The sequence below is a fragment of the Neodiprion pinetum genome, chromosome 7 (assembly GCF_021155775.2).
Source record: "Neodiprion pinetum isolate iyNeoPine1 chromosome 7, iyNeoPine1.2, whole genome shotgun sequence".
NCBI lineage: Eukaryota > Metazoa > Arthropoda > Insecta > Hymenoptera > Diprionidae > Neodiprion > Neodiprion pinetum.
The window spans coordinates 7,975,185-7,999,113 of NC_060238.1; the positions used below are offsets into that span (position 1 = coordinate 7,975,185).

The 23,929-nt window shown below is 36.6% G+C and overlaps 1 protein-coding gene across 9 annotated transcripts in view; it reads left to right on the forward strand.

Annotated features, from left to right (window-relative positions):
• Positions 1-23,929, forward strand: part of cyc (basic helix-loop-helix ARNT-like protein cyc) — a 60,576-nt gene that overhangs the window by 22,860 nt on the left and 13,787 nt on the right. For 4 of the 9 annotated variants that reach the window (XR_006884381.2, XM_046636269.2, XM_046636264.2 and 1 more), the window contains exons 4-8: positions 952-1,023; positions 8,605-8,676; positions 11,870-12,107; positions 20,558-20,650; positions 21,988-22,150. Coding sequence is in view for 7 of the 9 variants with exons in the window: in XM_046636269.2 (XP_046492225.1) it covers positions 952-1,023; positions 8,605-8,676; positions 11,870-12,107; positions 20,558-20,650; positions 21,988-22,150 (638 nt within the window). In the remaining 2 variants the exon portion in view is untranslated. The remainder of the gene's footprint in view (positions 1-951; positions 1,024-8,604; positions 8,677-11,869; positions 12,108-20,557; positions 20,651-21,987; positions 22,151-23,929) is intronic. The other 5 variants (XR_006884382.2, XM_046636265.2, XM_046636266.2 and 2 more) reach the window with 4 other exon arrangements.

The following is a 23,929-nucleotide window of genomic DNA, read 5'->3' on the forward strand; positions in this document are numbered from 1 at the left end:
ATAGTTTCTTAGTTTCTATCTGATTAAAATTTGTAATTGCACATATTTTAATTACAAACACAGATAATTTGTATTTGGAATAAAATTCATTACAAATCACATTTACAATTTGTAATTAAGGTAAAGTTGAATACAAATTATACTTGTATGTTATATTCACAGCAAAATAAAGTACAAATCGCACTTCTAATTAGTAATTAATTTCGTTTTAATTACGAATCTTCCGAGTAGGTGATTTATATCTTGATTGCGGTCTATAATGCTTTTTCAGCGTCGTCAATATTATCTTTATTCGACGTAATTGTAACATACAACAGTTTGATTTGCAATTCAAAATACAAATGTAATTTGTATTTCATTTTGTCCAATCATAAAATACAAGTATAATTTGTATCGCATCCTGGTCGCATTACAAAATACAAATGTGATTTGTATTTTATACATCGTTGTCTGAATTACAAATTCTCATTTCTAATTAAACTATAATAATATTGTCCATCACTGGTAAAATTTTATTTGAGAGTTCGTCTTTTCATAGGAACATTTCAAAAACAATCTTGTTCGAGTTTCCAGCTTTCATAATTCGATATGGCGACCGAAAATTACATTAAATTAAAAACATGCCGAGCTGATTATAAGCTGAAATCAAAGAACCCTGAAAAAGTTAAACCTTGAAAATTTTTTGAGTAAAAAAAATTCTGTTTAATCCAGGAAACGTAGTGGAAATTTTTTTGTTGAATTGAAATATCTTAGGTGCTTCAACCCAAAGAATATTCATCTGAACCTCGCAACATCTCCTTTCGACTAAATTATTCTTCGATGAATTTCTCAACGTCCCAAAACCATTTCGGTACATTATACGTATACCTTAGGGTGACTTTCAATTACTCACCCTGTATACATACATAAGATTATTAAACGATTTGAACTAGGTTTTTCGTTTTCTTTCAGCGAGAGTGGTGAATTGCAGAACGACACGGGAGATGACACCAAATCCATCAGAACGAACGACGACAGTAAAAGGTACTGAAAAAAAAGTATTGTCGCCTTATTCGGATCTTCTATTGACTGCAATCATTAAAAAAAAAACTACCTTAGCAGAAAGAATAGGAAGAAAGAAGTAGAAAACAGATTTCAAAAGGAATTGAGAAAAATACAAGAATAAGGTTTCGAAGTTACAATGGAAATTGATCGTACCTTTCGTAAAATCGGCACTTTCACCAGAACTCCCGATAGAAATATACCTGATACTGCAAACAACATCACGGAACAACGAAAGAAATTTTTTATCGCAGATTTCAATGAAACGTGCTCCATATAAAACAAGCCATAAAAACAGTATTTTTCGTGATACTTTTCATCACTTTACAAACCAATTCAATTACTTGAAATTTTAGTCTCGTATTTTGAAGAATTTAATTTTCGTATGCCATTCAAGCTGTACTTAGTAGTTTCCTAGTTTCCGTCCGATTACAGTTTATAATTTTTTACATTTTAATTATAAAATACTCATATGATTTCCAATCGGGTGAAAAATTAATTATCAATCACAGTTACTTGTTGTAGTTACAAAAAAAATTACATTCTATTTTATATTCAAGGTGAAATAGATTACGAATTATATTTGTATTTTATGTAGACAGCAAAGTTAAATATAAATGTAATTCGTACCTTGAGTATCGAAAGATCCCATATCTTGGTTCAATAACAGCTTCTTCCAATACAGATCTACTCACGTTACAGCAGCGCGATTATTCGTCCGATTTCAATTACTTTTCCTATCTTACCTCGTTTATTATAATTACCTTTATATTCACTTCCCGCAGACTCAGTTTGGTCCTTTAAACAATTCATCCGAGCCAAACCCTTATACTAAACATTTTGGTCTTTCAAGCCGGATCTGGTGGATCGTTGAAGGATGAGACTGGGTCATGTAGAAGCTCGTGTTGATCAACAACACGAGCTGAGTGGTTTTATAAAGAATGCCTACGCGAACTTAACGAAGGCTGGAGAGTCAAACATTTCGCCAAATCGCTTGAAAACTCTCCTTGCCGCTCTTGAGGAGCATTGGCTCAAATTCTCCCTAAATCATGAAGTCATTGGAATTGCCATGAAGGAGCTGAGCCCGGAAAACAGACACCATTTGGTGCAACAAAACTACTTTACGGACCAATGCTTCCACAAGGCTCAAGAGACGTATCTTGGCACTTTGGAAAAAATGAACTCGCTGGCAGGAATCAACTCTCCACATGATACCACATCGAATCATCCTCCTTTCTTTTAAACATCGAGCCCGTCAACGAGTTATAATGGACCACGTCTACCACGAATCGATATTCCAAAATTCCGCGGAAGCATATCTGGTTGGCTTGCCTCTAAGGATCTCTTCAAGTCTTTAGTATTGTCAAATCCCACGATATCATTGATAGAAAAGTTACAATATCTAAAGACGACTCTAGAAGGACCCGCCTCCCAACTACTAAAAAACACAACGCTCACAGAAGATAATTTCCAAAATGCCTGGGAGTTACTGGCATCTTTCCATGAAAATAAACGTCTGCTAGTAAACTCAGAACTGCACACCTTATTCAATCTAAAACGGATGACCAAAGAATGGGCAAGTGAAATGGAAAATCTGTATACTACACTCATGCAAAGCTATCGAAACCTAGAAACACTTGAACGACCAGTGCACTTCTGGAATGACGTCTTGGTCTACTTAACATCACAGAAACTCGACCCGGAGTCAATCAAAGTCTGGGAGACTCAAGTAGGAGCAACAAGAGAACCTCCAGCTTGGGCTCGATTCAGCGAGTTTTTAATGACCAGAATGATCACCCTAAAGGCATTTGAAAAAGCAAAAATTGGAAAGCCTCTGCATAATCATGCCGAAACTCAAAAGAGGTCTAATTATTCAGGACAATCTACAAAGGAACAAAAAGGAGCCTCAACAAACATGAACAAGTGCATCCTCTGCGCATGACATCACTACCTAAGAAGATACCTGGGATGGGGAAATAAGATTGCTCAACAATTCTTGGAAATTATTCTAAAACATAAACTATGCTATAACTGCCTTGGGACACACACGGCTTCCGCATGCTTGTCACCAAGGCTGCACTAAATGTAGAAAGAAGCACCACACATCAATTCATCAGTCACGAATAACCTCATCAAACGTGTCCGAATCGCATAACACCCCGTCTAGAAATGAACAAAAAACTTAGGTCAACCACGCAATGCGTCAGCAACGTACAACCTCTCATGTTTTCCTGGCAACCGCCAAGTTACAGTCTTGAACCATCATGGAGAACGATTGCAAGCCAGAGCCTTAGTTGATCAAGGATCTGAAATCTCATTAATCTCTGAACATCTCACTCAGCAGCTTCATCTGAAAAGACATCGCTCCTCAATCTCCTTGATTGGCATCGGTGCCCAAAAATCCAGCAAGACCAAGGGCATCGTCTCCTTTAGTCTGAAATCACACTTCAACCCTAAATTCGAGTGCAATGTCACAGCTCGCGTGTTGCCAAAACTCACCGAAACTAATCCCTCTGTCCAAATAGCCGATCACTCTTGGCCACACCTTGATGGACTAACGTTGGCAGATCCCTCCTACAACTCCCCCGGTGCCATTGATATAATTCTTGGAGCAGACATCTATGGCGAAATTATTGAAGAAGGCATCATTAAAGGACTATCTAACACTCCAATAGCTCAAAGTGCAAGATTCGGTTGGATCATCTCCGGACCTTCAGACCACTCTAGTACGACTCCAAGAAACCTTCAAGGTTATCACGTCTCCGTCGACAAAGAACTACACGATCTGCTACAAAGATTTTGGCGATTAGAAGAAACACCCTCTTCCTCGAAGTCTTCTCTTACAAAGGAAGAAGAAGAATGCGAAAATCACTTCCAAATCACCCACACCCGTAACGAAACCGGTCGTTATATTGTGAAGCTCCCAACGAAGCCTTCAGTCACAATGTTCGGAGACTCGCTTCCAACTGCAGCTATAATGCTTTTCACATTGTCTAACAAGTTCAAATCCAATCCATGGTACCATCAATCTTATTTTGACTTCTTGAGGGAGTACGAAATGCTAAACCACATGAGACTGGTCCCTTCATCAGCCCCGGAGCCAGAGAGGGCCTTCTACCTCCCGCATCACGGTGTAATTCGTGAAACAAGTGACACAACAAGATTACGAGTTGTATTTAACGGCTCAGCTCGCACCTCAACCAGGATTTCTCTTAACGATACATTATATACAGGAGCAAAGCTCCAAACAGACCTATTCACCGTACTGATCTGGTTTCGACGCTACAACATTGTATTCACCGCTGATATGGAAAAAATGTATCGTCAAATTGAAGTCCATCCAGACGATTGGAATTTACAAAGAATTCTCTGGAACAAGGAGGATAAAGGCACGGTCACCTATCAATTGACCACTGTAACCTACGGTATAGTATGTGCACCCTTTCTAGCTCTTTGCACCATATTAGAGTTGATTAAAGATGAAGGAAAGCGATCCCCCCTCGCTACAGAGGTGTTAACGAACGGAAGATATGTTGATGATATGTACTGAGGAGCAGACAACATAGAAGAAGCTAAGAAAACAGTAGAACAAGTACATCACCTCTGTCTGGCGGGCGGACAAATGGATCAGTAATTCACCATCTGTCCTGAAGTCCATCCCTCGGAACAAACACGTCAATTCAACGACGGTGAACATTTCGGACAGCACCATAATCCACACCCTAGGATTAAGTTGGAACCCGGCATCCGACACATTTCAATTCACGATGAAAACCCCAACCGCAAGGAACGTCACCAAGAGGTCCGTTCTCTCCACTATTGCTCAACTTTTTGATCCTCTGGGCCTTGTCACACCCTTCACAATAAAGGCAAAAACCTTCATTCAAGAACTGTGGTCACTACAAATGGAGTGGGACGAGATCTTACCACTTCCGTTATCGAACAAATGGACGGACTTGGTTGACCAATTACAAGGCCTATCTCAACTTTCGTTTCTCGGATGGGTGGGAACATCTTCAAACAAAGCAGCAGAAATTCATGGCTTCTGCGATGCTTCCCAACGCGCCATCGCTGCAACAATCTATGTTCGATCAATCAGCGAGATGAGTGATGTTATCACCATGGTAGCTTGCTCGAAAGCCAAAGTAGCCCCGCTTAAACGACTTACAGTTCCTCGAGTGGAGCTTTCCGGAGCAGTCTTGTTAACTAAACTTGCAGCACAAGTAATCAAAGTACTTGACCTGGAAAATGCTCCTATCTATCTATGGACGGATTCCGCAATTGTTTATCACTGGACGAACATACACCCATCGCGCTGGAAAGATTTTGTCTAAAATTGTGTATGTTTCGTACAAGAAACCCTGCCCCGCGCAAAATGGCGCTATGTTCCAGGCAAGGAAAATCCAGCCGATTGTGCAACCCGTGGGGTCACTCCCACTCAGTTGACGCAACATGCGATTTGGTGGAACGGACCTTCATGGCTGAGAAAAAAACACTCTGAATGGCCTACCACTCCTCCAATCCTTTCTGCCAGCGATAAAACGGAAGAACGGCCAGTTCAAGTCACCGCTATCATGCAAGAAAAACCATTATCCTGCTGGACTTTACTGGACCGCTACTCGACACTAACCAGGTTGATCCGGATAACCGCACTGTGTCAACGAGCCATCATTCGCTTTTAAGGAAAACAAATGTTCTTATATCAAAACCCACTAACAGCAGAAGAATTGGAATCATCAAGAAATTACTGGATAAAAACGATCCAGCACTGTTATTATTTCAGAGAGATTAGACTCCTATCCAACGGTGAACTATTATCCAAAACTCACTCGCTTACCCGCCTCACTCCATTCATCGACTGAAGCGGGTTTCTTCGTGTTGGCGGTCGTCTCCACTTATCCTTGCTAGACCCCAACACGAAAGACCCCATCATAATACCACGAGACTCTACACTAACCAAACTTATAATTGCTGATTCTCACCAACGAACGCTACACGGAGGCACTCAAGCTACACTCTCCTTAATTCGAGCTAACTACTGGATCATTGGAGGTAGAGTCCCAGTCAGAGCATTCATCCAAAAGTGCGTCCGTTGCGCTCGTTATAGACAGACAAGAGCTCACCAACTGATGAGGCAGCTTCCGGAAACGAGAGTCACACCATGTCGGCCGTTTCTCAACGCCGGAGTTGACTATGCAGGCCCTGTCCTCCTTAAAACCTGTAAAGGACGAACAGCACGGACATACAAGGCATACATCGCTCTCTTTGTCTGTCAATCGACATCGGCACTTCATCTTGAGTAGGTCACGGACAGTACCGCAGACTCCTTCATCGCAGCGTACAAAAGATTCTCTGCACGAAGAGGAATCTGTAAAACCCTCAGAAGTGACTTTGGCACCAACTTAAAGGGAGCTGACTCAGAATTGCAACGCTTGTTCTCTTCAGCATTAACCGAGTTAAACAAACTTGCGAGCCTACTAGTGTGACGATTTGCTTTAATGTGACGATTTGTTTTTTTTTCTTTTATTACAATTTATAGCTACGTTGGAGGAACTATCGACTTTTATATTTTCAATAGCAAATCGTCAAACTGAATACGAATCATGAGCACGTTCAACTATGAGATACTTTCGTTCTCGTACCAAATAAATAAATAAATTAGGGATATAAAAATAAATTATTGAAAAAAAACACTCATTCATTCATCCATTCACTTTCAAGATTAAAATAACGAATGAATAAATCAAAGGTGTATAAATAAAATGGTAAATAGAAATCCTTAAAAAATTATTCATTCATCCATCCATTCATTCGCAAGATTTAAAATACACTCCTCACACACAAAATATTCACATAAAAATGTCTTGGTTATCTTCTCATACCATTGCGTGCTATTGCGAGTCTATTCCACTTCCTCAAGTCTCCGGCCACCTTTGGTTCTTTACATCCATCCAACTTTTGTTCTGTCTGTCGTCGTCGAAGTCTGTTTCGTAATGTTCGTTTTCGTAGATGTATTTTTTACTCCATGTTATATGGCCAGGCAAAGAGAAAGACAAACCATGACTCCTAGACACTTTGTTATTCGTACGGCGTCTTATCGTCGAATCCCTTCCCGCGTTACCGCGAATCCCATCCAGCACATCATCTTCGTCCCAAACGCCGCGTCTGGCTTGTCACCGTACTATCTTCACTATCTGACTCACACTAGCTGATGATGGCACTCAATGGATCTTCAATCCACCCGCCTCTCCGCATTTTGGAGGTCAGTGGGAGGCGGGTGTGAAGTCTGTTAAATATCACATAAAGAGAGTCATAGGTGATCACACCTTGACGTACGAAGACTTAAATACTCTACTCATACAAATTGAAGGAGTTCTTAATTCACGCTCACTTTGCCCTTTAACCGATGATTCAGAGGATCTTACAGCCCTAACACCAGGACACTTCTTAATAGGTCATGCACCGGCAATCATTCCAGGACCAGCCTTGGAAGAAGTGAAAAGTTCACGACTATCTAGGTGGCAAAAATTCGACAAATGCTAGAAAGCTTTTGGGCAAGATGGTCCAAAGAGTGCCTACAACGACATTATGCCACTTACAAATGGAACCAAACTACAGCCCCGATCAAGCAATGAACTCTAGTTCTGATCACTGATGAGCGATATCATCCAACAAAATGGCCGTTGGGTCGTACAATTAAACTTCATCCCGGTAAGGACGGACTCACTCGAGTCGTTGAAGTTCGGACTCAAACTTCAACCTTGACACGACCCATCGTCAAAATCTGTCCTCTCCCAATTGAGACAGAATCTCAACAACTGGTTTCATTAAGGAGATTAACGAAAGGCGGGCGGGAATGTTTAGTAACCTTACAGTTACATGTTTTCTTTTATTGTGATTAAACTAATAAATTTCTGTATGTATAAATTTACGCTGCCGAATTCACTTCGGCCTACAATGAATGAATGATCACTATAATTCGGCAAGGGAGCAGATAATTTGTCAATCGCTATTCCTAGAATTTTGACGTCACCGAACGACTGCTGAACGCTCGATGATACGAACAACCCCTTCTTATAAAAGCGCCACCGCGGAGCGAAGCTCACTGCTAGTCTGACAACCGCCGAGTTGACATCAGCTTTGAGTATCGAAAGACCCCATATCTTGGTTAAATAACAGATTCTTCCAATACAGATCTACTCACGTTACAACACCAAGATTATTCGTCCGATTTCAATTAATTTTCCTATCTTACCTCGTTTATTACAATTAATTTTCAAATACATATTTTCTTCCCGCAGACTCAGTTTGGTCCTTTAAGCGATTCATCCGAGCCAAACCCTTATATTAAACAGATCGCTCAGGTGCTTTGACCGAAGAATATCCATTTCACCCTTGCGAATTCTCTTTTAAACTAATTTATTTTCCGTCTGATTAATTTCTCGGCATACCAAAACCATTTTAATACATTATTCGTATACCTTAGGGATACCTTCAATGTTTTACCATGTATATATAAGATTAGTAAACGATTTTAACCAGGTTTTCTTTTTTCTCATTCAGTGAGGGTAGTGAATTGCAGAACGACAGGGGAGACGACACCAAAATCGTAAGAATGCACGACGACAGTAAACGGTAAACAAAAGAAAATATTATCGCCTTATGCGGATTTTCAATTGACTGTGATAATTGGCACGGATCTGGGACAAGAAAAAAAAACCACACCATTTTTCGTCGTTACAATTCTCTTTTATAACATTGGTTACAAAAATAGAAAATGCAGCAATTTTTCAAGCTCATCATTTGAACGTCAAGCCGTGTAGATTTCAAATTTTTTTCGTCCAATTGTTTTCGAGATCATCACGGGAGTTTGTCGGAATAGACCGACAAACGGACCGACAATTTTCTAGAAATCTGGTATTTGGATACAAGAAATTCGAAAACATAAAGATTCATTCAAATTGAACGAAGTTATTGTTAACGAAAACCAATAATTTTTTGATAATAAATCATAGTTGATGAACAGTCAAAAACCATCCAACAACACGCGACCTCAGTAAAGTTATAAATAAACACTAAACTTCGTCACTTTGAAATAGAAATTTATTATACTTTCTTTCTGTACAGTAATATTCATTGATGCCTTAACCTTCCGGCTAACTTGTTTTCGGTCCGAAAAAAATGTGAGTTTGATTCTATACGAATTACATGAAAATGACTGGCGATGAAGCTTACGTGAAAGATTGAGAATCATTGTCACATAATTCGTGTAGAATCGAACTCGCATTTTGTTTCGAACGAAAAAATTGATGCGTTAACCTTCCGGCTAACTTGTGATTTTGATTCTATACGAATTACATGAAAATGACTGGCGATAAAGCTTACGTGAAAGATTGAGAATCATTGTCACATAATTCGTGTAGAATCAAACTAGCATTTTGTTTCGAACCGAAAACATTGATGACTTAAGCTTGCGGCTAAATTGTTTTCGATCCAAAACAAAATGCGAGTTTGATTGTATGCGAATTACATGAAAATGACTGGCGATGAAGCTTACGTGAAAGATTGAGAGTCATTGTCACATAGTTTGTGTAGAATCGAACTCGCATTTTGTTTCGAACCGAAAACATTGATGACTTAAGCTTGCGGCTAACTTGTTTTCGGTCCAAAACAAAATGCGAGTTTGATTGTATGCGAATTATATGAAAATAACTGCCGATGCAGTTGACGTGTGAGATTGAGAGTCATTGTCACATGATTCGTATAGAATCGAACTCGCATTTTGTTCCGGACCGAAAACAAGTTAGCCGGAAGGTTAAGGCATCAATGAATCATATTACTGTACCTATTCGGAGAATGTTGTTCAATTGAATTCAGCACGATTCGTTCCAGCTACGCCTCTCAAGCTTCTTGTTTATAGCTATTTTATTTTTCTTGTGCTTGAACCAAACGATGACCGCAATACACGATCTATTAGTGAAGGCACCTTGACCCTCGAGAGGGCCACTCGCATAGAATATATACATTTTCGAGTGCTAAGGATAGGGCTTCCTAGGCGTCGATAAGCCAATAAGCAGTTCGAGGACATGTGTTTGCGCGAATCTGTCAACGTTAAAATTAGGCCGACGAATGCATTATTCGGGGACGAATAAAAATTAACACGTGCGAAGAATAATGCCATATTTTTTTTGAAGTTCATTAAATCTTTGTTACGCGTATTGATTTTCTCTTTTAATATTTTTTGCACCCATCCACACTCTGTGTTTGTATAGTATATAAATTTTTAAATTCAGATTTTGCACAGAGAAATTCTGCCTTAATAGAATAAATTTAGTCATGCGTTTTTGATAAATTGAAAATATAACAAATAGCGCATAAATTGAAGAAAATTTTGTCAGTGACTGTGTATATCTTCTATGAAACGAGTTTTAGAAAATAACGTGAGGTAAGATCCGTTATCCAGTTATTTGTCAAGAGAAATCGATGGAGATTTGCGAGAAATAGCAATCATTTACTAGTAACTTGAAAACAACTTGAATTAGAAGTCTAAAATTGATGACACCGTCCATGAAATTGAGTTATTCAAAAGTGCAGATGCGCGAAAAAAAGTCCTAGTGTGTAAAATTGAGCATTTTAGATGTGCGCATGCGCGAATCTCCTTGTAATAGAAATAAAAAATAATAGAAATGGGACACTTTACGTACGCTTCACGGACTTTGAAAATAAGATTTTCCAAGCAGATATTGGAAAACGATATGTTCTTACCAATTTTATACCGATAACATTGTCTCAGGCATGGCTAAATGTATTTATTTAATATAATCTGTAATTCAAATTTTGTATTAGTGTACAGAAGTTCAGCAAATGTTGCATTAATTTTTATATCGGATTGATGAGAACTGTCAACTATGTGATATATGTATAATGACTATTAATTTTTCCTGTAATTTCAATTGTTTAAGATTTAGTCGGAATCAATTTGTCTCTTTTTTTTTGTGGAGAAATATAAATCGTCTTTGGATCAACAGACTTTTTCTCTGACGTGATTCAGTTCGACCAATTTTTTTGAAGAAGATTTCAGAGGCAGTTTTATACGGAGAAAAAATTGTTCTAGCGCCAAAATTGCATATTATTTGAAACGTCGAAGCTTTAGCAGAGGTCTTGGATCCTCTTTGAATGTTTAACATGTTTTACTTGATCACGTTTATCAAAAATGACAATTTGAAAAGTAATATAGGGAAGGGTGGGGCAAGACGGCCCCCCTGGGGCAAGAAGGCTCCCTCCAAAAATTTGGTCAAAAAAATTTTTTTTTTTTTTCAAATAATCGAGATTTTGATATATTAGCTCATTTTTAACCCTAAGCGAGATACCTCGGGCAAAATGGACCAGCAAAAATTCTGGAAAAAAAATATATTTTTTTCTATTTTTATCGTGAAATTATGAAGAATTCAATGTAATTATTTATTTTCAGGCTGATTGTCTACTGAGTAGACTCGACTTGTAGGGTAAAATGAGCCACTAGCAGCATTTGAAAATAATAATTTTTTTTTAATTAATTAATTTTTTTAATGAAAGTAAAGTTTTTTTTCAGAGTTTCATCAAAATGTCCATGGATTTGTTCGAAATAGGTCAAAAGTAAATTGATTGGATGGTTGAAAGACACAACGAGTAATAACCGGCTTAGGGGGGCCATCTTGCCCCAACCTCCCCTAGTATTTTTTCTTACGTTGCAAAATAAATCTTTTCTCTTAAACTCTTTAATGAATGTAAACTTATATTTGACATAATTAACGAACAATTAATCGACGTCGCGTATAATTTATTGCAGGCAAAATCATAGCGAGATCGAAAAACGTCGACGAGATAAGATGAACACTTACATAACCGAGTTGTCGGCGATGGTGCCGATGTGTCACGCGATGTCGAGGAAATTGGATAAGCTGACCATTCTCAGGATGGTTGTGCAACATGTTAAAACTATCCTGGGCACTGCCGCTCCGTATACAGAGGGACACTACAAGCCCCCTTTCCTCAGCGATCAAGAGCTCAAGATGCTGATTCTCCAGGTGAACTGATAACGACGGAAAAAAGATTGAACAATAACGAAACAATTGTTCAGAAATTGAAACTGAAACGATTTTAGTGAAATTCAGGTGATGGAATCTCTGATAGAATGTTCAAGTCACGAAAATCTAGCTACAGATAGTACGATTAACTAAAAATCATATCATCTTACCGATTTCTTGTTAATGCCGAAATCCCACCGTTTTTCAACGTTAGACGGTGGAAAAATACTGGGGAAAAATTCAAATTTCATATTGATAGATGTATTTACTAGAGCGGCGGTGCGATTTATTGATTGTTTTTTCAATTAATCGGTCTATCAAAATTCCAATCAATCTTTTTTCGGATTAATCGAACAATCGTTTCGCTCACTGAACCGTTTTTTGAAAGGGTCGATAAATCCACTTTTTCAGTGAATCATTTCTTCGATTAATCGATTATCGGTCCTTTTAATTCATCGGTATTTTGGTTGAATCATTTTTCCGATTAATGGGTTAGTCGACCCTTTCAACAAATCGTGTTTCGAACGTTTCAAGGAACAGTTTTTTCGATAAATCGAATAACAATCCTTCTCAATTAATCGTTTATATCTATTAATCAATTAACCGGCACTTTCAGTTAATGTTTCTTTTATTCTTCGCGCAACTCCAGCCTTTACAACGTCGAGCATTTCACTTTCAAAATTGGATATGTCGGGCAAAATCGCGAATCAAATCATTAAATTTTTATAAATGTGACAGAAATTGAACATTGGTTTTTCGCAGGAAATTTTTTTCGTAGCCTTCGACGGCGAATCTAAAAATCTTCGTAAACTCTTTAATGCGGTCAGGACCATAACTCATTGTCAAGTAACGCATAATGAGCTATTTTCGAATCTGCCAGACGATGTATAGGTCCGTTAATTTCTTCTCTAATACGAATAATTACTGAGCAGGCCGTTATCGTGGTACATCATTCAAATTTACAAATCGGCTCCACCAGTGTTCATAACACTCATTGTGCCTGTTCAGGATTCAATTGAACGTGCGTTATCTGACTACCCGCAGGAAATACGATGATCCACGTTTTATTGTACGATAACAACAAAATATATACAGGGTGAGCCGAAAAAACAGACCAATGTATAGCGTCAATAAGATCCGATTGCGTCAACCGACTTCCAAGAACTTTTTCTTCCTTGAAATTGGAAGAATAAAACTTCCGTTTCGCGATCGAGAGAAAAATCTTCATTCCTTGCTGAAATACATGCTTTTGAAAATATTACTGGTAGGATGAAAATAATTAAAATTCAAGAATGTTAAACTAAATTTTCATCTTGATTTGTGATTCGAAGTTTGATTCTGTGAAAATATATGTATGAGGTGTTCCACGCCAAATTTGCAGCCCATGTACCTCACCCCCTTCGATTTTGATAATTTTTTAGTACGATGTTCTTCCCAATCCAAAAGTGTCTTGGGAATTTTTTGAGATTTTCTGTAGCCACTGGTAAGATTTATACAAGATCGTAAAATCAATACCAAAAACGCCATTTGTAAAATTTTTTTAAAATTCATACTTATTCTACGATGCAAAATGGGAATTTTTAGCACCATACGGTAATGGGATGCCAATATTTACTATTTTTTTCGCAAGTTTTTAGTTTTTCCATGTCGGAATTGTTTTTTTTTTTGTACCCCATTTGTCTCGATTCAAACAGATCGCAGCATCACATTATTTTTATGATTACATGATTTATTTAGATCGGAGTATAGTGATAAAAAAAAATTTTTTTTTTTTTAAATACAAATTCTGAGATGGAAAAACTAAAAACTTGCAAAAAAATAGTAAGTATTGCAATCCCATTATCGTGTGATGCTTAAAAATCGCATGTCAAATCATACAATCGGTGTGAGTTTTTTCAGATCTTTAAAAATAGCGTTTTCTTGACTGTTATTATGGTTTTTTATAAATTTTACCAGTGGCTAAAGAGAATCTGAAAAAAACCCCGAGACCCATTTATCGGTAAGAATATCATACTAACAAATGATCAAAATCGAAGGCGGTGAAGTACAGGGGCTGCTAATTTGACGTGGAATGCCTCATATACAGAGTGAATTAGGCGACCAACCATCGTGAACGTAACCTCAAAAATTTTGACACTTGTCACTGGCAGTTGTCTTCAACTCCTCTAGCTGTCAAAATTTTGGAGGTTAGATACATCGCGGTGTATTGTCGTCTAAATTTACGACGGTTGGTCACCCTGGCAAGCAACTGCTCTCGGATTGTAGCGCATGCGTATCAAACTATAGCAGACGATGGACCATGTATTTATAATTGCAAGTATATTCGCGGCTTCTTCCGTTTGTCAAGAGGCACGATAAAGTACGTATTATTGTCATGCCACTATCAATATTATATTTAGTTCAATCACGTCACACTTGCCCAACGCGGTTGAAATTCGGTACGAATTTCGCATCGTTATTACATTTTTTCAATTGTTGTTTAAAGAAAGAAAAAAATATATTACGAAAGTGATGCCATGTATCTGAATAGAAAATTAACTATTCGATCGAGTTTCTGCCAAGTCAAATCCGTGGTAATTTACAATGATGTGCGATCAATTATTCAAGATCATATACGTGGTCGGAATTTTTTTCGATAAGTTGACCATTCTCTAGTTTTTTTTTCTTCGTTCTTATTTTCACACTGCACATTTTACAACTTCAGGATTACGTTTGCATAATATCTCGTGTATTTGGAGATTTGAAATAATTTCAGAATTTCCAAAAGTTTGCATTAGATTTTCCGGGATATTCCAAAAAAATTTCGAGGATCCCAACGATTGCAAAAGATTCCATGGCGTTTTGTTATACAAATATTTTGCCCGATTTCCCGTTATCTCCACAATTTGTGAGGATTCAAATAGATGCGTAGAAAATATGAAGATTGAATATCGAAGTTATTTATTGTCACCTGCCGAGCAATGCGTACTTGATTTTTTCGAGTATAGTTCCGTCATCGATTAGATTATGGTACTAGATGTAAGATTTCGGGTCTTGTTTAACAGAAACATTAAAAGAAAAACGTATGCCGTGATGCTACGAATTTGATGGTATCAAAATCACCTTCGAGTAGCGAAGTGGAACTTGACTCGAAAATTTCTGTTTCCAAAATTTATGGTTTAAAAAAGGTAATGCAGTGGCCCAGTACAAGATAGCTGGAACGGTGATGGAAATATAATCTGTTACTAGTTACTAAAAAATTTCAGTAAAATGATTCTCTGTTTTCTGCTTGTTATTAGTGTAACGTTAAATCCGTTTATTTAGTTTACTGAATTTTTGTAATCAAACAAGGCCTTAAGATGAATTTATTGTTTCACCAAAATCAAATTATTATAATAGTTAGAAGAAAATATACAGGACAAGTGACCGTAGTCAAAAAGAATAGTAAGACATACCAGACGAATCAATTTTCATTTTTTGAACTAGAACTATATTCTTCGGTTACAATATTAAAACTGAATACAGTCAAGGAACTCTATTGTAGTAAGCGCAACTGTAAATTTCTCCCGGTGTTTCCTTGACTCGGCGGTGACGGGGCTTCGATGTTGAACTTAGAGAGGTTATAGAAAGGCTTCTTGTTCCTTGCATGGCGCGGGTGATTTTTCCGGCCCCATACACAGAGACCGCGAGTACAACCATTGCCGACTATTTCACAATGAAATTTTATAACGCACCGTCGTTAACAGTAGTCGACCCGGTCCAGCATACCGGGCGTGTCCCAGTACCGTGGTACTTAACTGGCTCCACAGGCATGACGTTAAACTTGGGGATAATAACAGTTTTGTGGCGAGAATATCGAGCGTAGAAAGAGAACCGATCATGTAATACCTGTATAACAAACACGGCTTTAGATGACGATCGATTCGATTCGAGTGCGCTTTTCTTTGCGGTGGAATACTTATACAGGGTGCTTTCGAGTAAACGCCGCGGTATGTTGGGTTGCATACCATTTAGGCGAAAAAATATCGGTAAAACAGACATACGTCGGGGTAATTACCTGCGTGAAATAACTTGTCGGGTTTTTAATTAATTTCAGCCACGCCATATTTGTCCAATTCGACCGATCATTTATTTTCGTGAAAATTTTTTATGGGGCGTGATAGCAGCTTTAAAATCTTCGAAGAGTAATAATTTTCAAATTATTCACACGCAACAACATGTGAGTTACAAATAGTCATTATTAAATTTAAAGCTCCGCTTTTTCTGTATAAATTCTCGAATTTTTATCTAATTCAAATTTCTTAAGCGCATAAAAAATAACAGAAGTAATCGTTCCACCTTAAAACGATGGAAAACAAAATAAACTTTTTTGAGAATTTCTCAAGAATGATAAAGAATTAGAATTGGAAAGATTAAGCACATTTGTACCTCAAAAGTGATTCCGTTGATGACTAAATCAAAAAGACTGTCTTTGACATGTTAATGTCGCATCGAAAACAGGTTCAATAAAATTATGCTATACTATGCTATAGTTATTATAATTTATGCATATATAATTGTAATCATTCACTTTTACGTAATATGAGGCATGTTTCTATACTAAAAGCGCTAGTTCGAAACCTCGAGTCAGTGATTTATTCGACAGAAAAACTTGTTAACCTTTTTGAACTTCTACAATTTTCTCTCAATTAAAACTGATCCAGTTTCTGTCATTTAAACAACAAATATTATTCAAATTTATGTATATAATATGTAACATAAGCAGCGCACGCGTTTTTTAATAACAATTTATGCATTACATGCAAAATGGCGATGGAGCTGTTTTGTAAAAATACCGTCGTGGTGAGGAAATTTCTCCTCTACCCGTAATCAGTTGTACATAAAGAGCGAGCAAAAAGGTTGCCTTATGCATTTTATAATTATCACCAGTCACGAGACTGCGCTGCATGAGCAATTCGCGATCGCAGATAAGTTCAACTTTGTTCCATTGGTTTATTTCCCACAATTTTTCGAATCGAACCGTGCACGTATTATAGGCGCGAACACGGATGAAACGAAGAACAAGAAATCATCGGATTGGAAATCAAACACGGTTCAACTTTGTACTTGAAGACAATTATTTATACCAGAGTTCAGTGATGTTGCAATTCAACTGTTGCTTTTATCTATTGAGACGAAATCTTCTCGCATGTAAATCTGGTGTAATTATCAGTGACTTTCTATCGACTAAACGAAAACTCAAACTTGGTTAGAAAATACCGGAGTTGTCTTAATATTTTCCATGTTTCGAACTTTTTTCAAACCCGTTATATCATATTTGACCTCATGGAGTTTTATAATTTTTTGCAACAATTATATGTAAACACTATAATAATAAAAATTGCTGATATTAAAAATTGTGAAACCCAAAATTCTCATGATTTTGAATTTATGAGTCGGCTGGAAAACTTTTGTAGATAAGATCCTGGCTAATTGTTAATAAGTTACGCGGATGCTATTATAGTCAGTCCTTACCAGCTGCGTTAAGTGTCTTCTGTTTTGGCTGTTATCAAAGGATAACCACCGAATTCTACATGCGATTTTGAACAAAAATACACTAATACATTTTGGCATTGCGTTAAAATAAAGAAAGGGCATAAAAATTTAGAAATCGCGATCACTGTATCGTATTTCTCATTCCACATAATTATTTTTATGCAAAATCATAATACATCAGTGTACTTTTGTTCGGAATTGCATGTAGAATTCGGATGTTATATCCTTTTTTGCGTTGCAAAATAGAAGAAGTTTAACGCAGTCGGTAAGAACTGACTACAGCATCCCCTTAAAGAAACCTTATCGGGTGTTGATTTCGCCTGCAGGAAATTGAAGATCAAAGTTGACCGAATTTTCTCAAACTTTCATACCAAAAAATTCGATCTAAAATTCAATTAGTCACGAGCCTATTGAAACTCCCATTAACACCTCCCTAGGAAGTGTATATATTTCTCATTTGGCGTTGTCAGAATTTTAATCACAACACGTTTCGTTTTCACTTCAAAATTCCATATTCTTTATATGAATTTCTAGTGAATTTTGATTTCTTATGATGCATTAATATTTTTAACTTCATTCATTTAACCCTTTCAATCACGCGATTCAGTTTTTTCTGGCACGGAAGTGCAATTATACGTTCCCTGTGTATTTTTCTACGCTGAAGGCGAATCTAACGTCATAAATTTTAGAAAACTAAAAAGAACCCCTAAACTGCGGTGAAAACGGGGTGATTTATCAGCATTGTTTTAGAACAGCGTTCTTTAATGAGATTCACACGAACATTTATTTTGAGACAGTACGATTTTAGACCGATAATACGTTCTCTACCCCCAATACTATCTATATGTACCCCTAATAAAGGTGAAAACACTACCCTTGTGCATTGAATTTTGTAAATCTGATACACTGAGAAAAAAAAGTTATTGGATTTAATAAGTATTAGTTGATCCAAATAATCTATGAATTTGTGTAGTCCTGAGAGCACATTTATTCAAAGCGATAATCTATGTAGCTTTCACGTAAAAAAAATCCATATTTAGGACGTACAAAAAATAGTTTAATAGAATTAAACAGAGATTGAGCGGAACAACTCACCGAGCTGGCTTTTCTGGTTTTTTTTTATTTTATCCAAACGCTGCATGCTTGATGTCAAACACATTGTCCCTTCATTCAAATAGCGTGAACAAGTGTAAGTATCGTCGCGTCCATTTAGAGTTTTTGGAAAACATGGTTGGATCAAAACCATAACCCAACATATCACATCGCACATGGTTAGCAAATTCGAATGAAACTAAATTTACGCATTGCGACGGATTCAACTATATAAACATCTTTGAAACTACTTTTCAAGCGGGAAAGCTTGCCGTCTAGTGACCGAAATCGGTACTACTTCGAACGAATTATCGTTCGGGTTTAAAATCGTGAAACGTGAACATCAAAGAATCAGAAGACTATCGGATCAACAGAAATTTTATTTCAGTTTTTAGAAACAATGCAAGCGCGTGCGGAATGGTATCGAGAGTTCTTGAAATCAATTTCAAGTGTATGTTCGCAATTTTCAACTACATGTGATTGTTTAAAACTGAGAAAAGTTATACTTCGTTGTATTAGTCAATAACTTGAATTGAATGTAGTACGCATAGAGGAAGGAGGCGCGGAGGTTCCCCTCTCCGAAATTGAGTCTTAACAGATCAAAAATAGACGAACTTATAATAAAAAAGTTAATTTAAACCACGAGGACGAACATTTAAAATTAGTTATTATACACTCCAAAAGTGAAGCCAAATTTAAAGAGAGACGATGTAAACCGAAGGAACAACAAAAGTGAAATACAAGAATATAGTGCCTCGACGAAAAACAGTTATTTACACTTATTTATAATTTTAACAATATACACCATTTTTAACAATATACACTATTTTAAACAATATACACACGGAATGAATGAATTGTGGAATGGATAAATGAATCAATTTTAAACCAAATGACGCCTCGTGTGTTAATATATTTATAAATAAATTAAATTGCACTCTGCTATTCGTACCTTGTAAAATATACTCAGTATTGATTACGCATAATTTTCAAATTTCAAAAAACTCTTATACTATATAATCTACGAACAAAATAATTTTCTTAAATGAATATCAAAACCTGTTTTGTGGAAAAAGTTCTCGTTTGACCATATTGCACATTTCTTTGATCACAGTTATCATTGATTATGTCAGACAAACATCACATTGAGGCAAATATACTGTCTGGCAATAACGTTAATATTTCAGCAAGCGTGGGCTTATTATTTCCAACCTTTTACTAGTTTGAAATACATTAAACTCGAAAGCATATACCATTCAAATCAATGCATCAGTATTTTTGTTTCAACAAAAGAGTGGTTGTCCTGAGTGAGAAATTGTTCGAACCAAATAAACTGGAAGTCAAAAAAATTAGTCGTTTGGTCCAATAACTTTTTTTTTCTCAGTGTAGCCATTCTGAGAGCTCTGTTTGTGAAACAATGAATTACAAGCGTTTTTAGTTTACGTTTATCGTCAAATTTCTCCGCTAACGAATTAGATTCACGAAAATAGGTGTTTCTTTTTTTTTTTTTTTTTTTTGACATATGTTTGCTTATAAAAATTATAAACAATTACGGATATACAAAACATCCCAATCATTCTCGAGTTCAAGTATTATTTTACTTGGAAATGCAAAGAAAAAAAAAAAAAAAAAACAAATCAGGATTTTGCATCAAATATCAAAAAAATGACGAAGAAAAAAGAAGAAGAAAAAAAAAAAAAAGGTTTTGCCGTAGTCGGTTCTGTGATTGAAAGGGTTAAACATGCGAATGAAAATTGGAATTGAGATGACAGGTTTTTGTTCACAGTAATAAATTGTCAATCGAGTTGACATATAACATCTCTTTTTTAATTCTCTTGTTTTAGGCAGCCGAAGGCTTCGTCTTTGTGGTTGGTTGTGACCGGGGCCGGATCCTTTACGTCTCGGAATCGGTTTCGCAAACGCTTAACTATTCTCAAGTTGGTATAACTTTCTTAAGCCTATCTTATTGCAGGCCGATCACTGAATTCTTCAACAGTTCACTGCAGAAAGCGACCGTTGGTATTAGGCTGGGTTTTGCACACACACGGCACACTCGTATCCTGGTCATTATATGTAGAGATTAAAAAATTCCCAAGCGTCTCGGTGTCGCTCATTCAACGATACTAAAATAGTAAACATAGAATTTTTCACTGTCAAAGTCAAATGATTTCACTTCAGGTTGAAACCGTTCGAAAAATCTCGCACAATTTTAATTCGGCATGTGATAGTGCAAGATGAATGAAATAACATTTCTATTCTGTGATAAAGATGAATTTGTAACGAATTCGAAGAACACAAGCTAATTGCCAGATAGCTATAATTTGAGAACAAGTTCTCTAAGTACAACATTCAAGATAATTCAACTCCGGTGCTTTTAATCCAATTTTTGAGTTTTTAGCCTCTATTTACTTTGCAAGTAGAAAAAAAATTTACGCGTAGTTATGTGTGCGCATTATAATTATAAACTTGTAATCTACAATTTTTTTCTAACGTCTTGCAAATAACCTTTAGGAATCTCGTAAGCGAGCAAAATGAGTATAAAAACATTAGAACCGAATGAAGTGCACCATAATTTAATTATTTCGAAAGTTCCAATAAATTTTCAAACTAATTTTTTTTAATTGTTGATATCTTCGGAGGAACGATTTGAAACTCGGCAGAGTTTTTGCTTGTAGTGATAGGAACAAGCCGTGAAAATTTCAAAATTTTATGATAATTATTTTTATTAAGATTATATGCAAGTGAACAATAATTGTAAGGATTTGAAATTTTCAGGGCTTGTTCCTATAATTATAAGCATTGACAACTCTGCCAAATTTCAAATTGTTCCTTTAATTTTCACCAAAGTCATAAGAAACGAAGTAACTGTTTATAAAAACTACTTAAACTACGTGTATTTTTCATTTGAGACTTTCTGAGCTTTAAGGCACGTGTTCCAGTTGACGTAGCGGATTGAAACTTTACACAGTTTTTTTTTTTAATATTTGCAACAGATTTGGGAGCAACTGAATAAAAATTTTACAGACTGCCAAATGAGGACAACCCAAATACATATAAACCATAAATTTTCATCTAAGAACGTTTTAATTTAAAGATTGGTAGGGGGTAAAAAATTAGTCGAATTGATATGGAATGCTACATTATTAAATGCTCGCAACCGAAACTCACAAATCGTTGACAAGGAGCAGGAATCGTTCCTTTCAAGGTTATTCCGTCGTCCTTGCACCGACGGACATGAAAAAAATTTCTTTTATATTGTCATCTACTTTCCTAGACGACAATTGCAACTTTACTTGATACAAAACGCTGGTTCCCGCAGAGTGACTTAATGGGTCAAAACTGGTTCGACATCCTGCATCCCAAGGACGTCGCTAAGGTCAAAGAACAGCTTTCCTCCTCCAATCTGAGCCCGAGGGAGCGCTTGATCGACGTTAAGAGTGAGTAAATTTATACGATTTATATGTCGTAAGTATGAAAAGGTGATGCTCATTTTATCAATTAGCGGGAGTGAAGAGTGCATAACTCGGTAATCACTGTATCGCAAGGTGGCTTGTAAGGCTTCAATTAATTATAACGCCATTACATGAAAGCTCGTCACATCCGTAAAAAAAAATTCAATATTCGCAATAAAAGGTTTTGCCAGTTTGCAAATGCCAATTTTTTAAGGGTTTCATTGGAATCAACACATTTTTCGCAACTTGCTTTTAGGATATGTATTCATAATTTCCTCGGTTCGCTAAGACGCGTACACTGAGAGAAATTTTTAGTTCCGGTTACCGCTCAGTCCTTAACTATTTTCAATTTTTACAACAATCGAAAAATATTGTTCTAGGTACAAGATGAAAATGGTTTTGTAGCTGTTACCAGAAATTCTAGTATCCGTTACTATTCTTTCTCATTACGACCACTGTTACTATATTTTCTTGCAACTGTTGCAAAAATGTAATGGTTGTGCAAGAATAAATTGACGTTAAAGCCTTGTTTAACTAAAAAAGTAGAGTAAACCTCACAAACTGATTTTGAGTTGCCATGACCAAAAAAGGATCGACAATAGCGCAAAATGGTTACACGTACCTCGTTTTTCGTTGTTCCAACAATATCAAACAGTTTTTTTTTACGATATCTGTTTCTAGATAAGAGAACAATTTCGAAATTTTTCGAAGATATCTGTTTCACTGAATTTTTCTAGTTACTATAACAAATGAAATTTTTCTCAGTGTACCTAGAGAAATATTAGTTTTCGTTTGCTACACGCCACTTAACCTGCGCTATAATCAAAAAATGTAGTTCTGCGTATAAAATGTGACTATATTCTCTGAAAAACACAGTTCACTTGTTCCGAAATTTTCCCAAATTTTAATTTGAAGATACTCTTACACCTATTTCAAGGCTTACGTTTATCTCATCAAACGGGATTTATCGACTCGAAAATTCCCAGATAGTGCAGTCAATATAGGTGTGAATCAAAAATATTTGCAAACTGGCTGCATTTTTGTGCATAGGGGTTTCCGACCGTCAAGAACTCAAAATTGAAGTCATTTTTGAGCTGCATAGCCAGCATTTCGAGAAAACAGCAAAAATTGAAGTTTTTTCGCTGAAAATGACTTGACAATCGTGTAAAGCGGAAAAATCTACAACGAATTGTGTCTTCGTGTGTTGGAAACGGAGTGGGATTAAAAAGTTAAGAAAAAAGGAATTCTACTTATCGACGAGATCTCGAGAATTTTGGTGAAACGATTTATTTTTTCTTAATTTATTAATCCGACTTAGTTTCCGACATATGAGGACCCAATTCGACGTAAAATTTTCCGCTCTACACGATGGTCAAGTCATTTTTCATCTATCGATAGCAGTTTTCAAGTAAAACGCAAAAAACTTCATATTTTGCTGTTTTCTCGAAACGCCGGCTACGCACCTCAAAAATCGCTTCAGATTTCAGTTCCCGAGTGTCGAAAACTCCGTAAAAAAAAAAAAAAGAAATTCAACCGTTGTCACGAATATTTTAACTCAGACCTATTGCGACTGTACTACGGATACTAAATTCCGTGTATGTACCAATCAATCGAGCAGCTCCAACATTGACAAGAGGATCACGTCGACGGATATGTAAATTGTGTAACCGTTCCTCCACCGACAGAGATTCAATGCGCGAGAATTCCTACTTTCATCTGAGCCCGTGACACATAGTATGTGTCCGTACGTTATAAACCCAGATA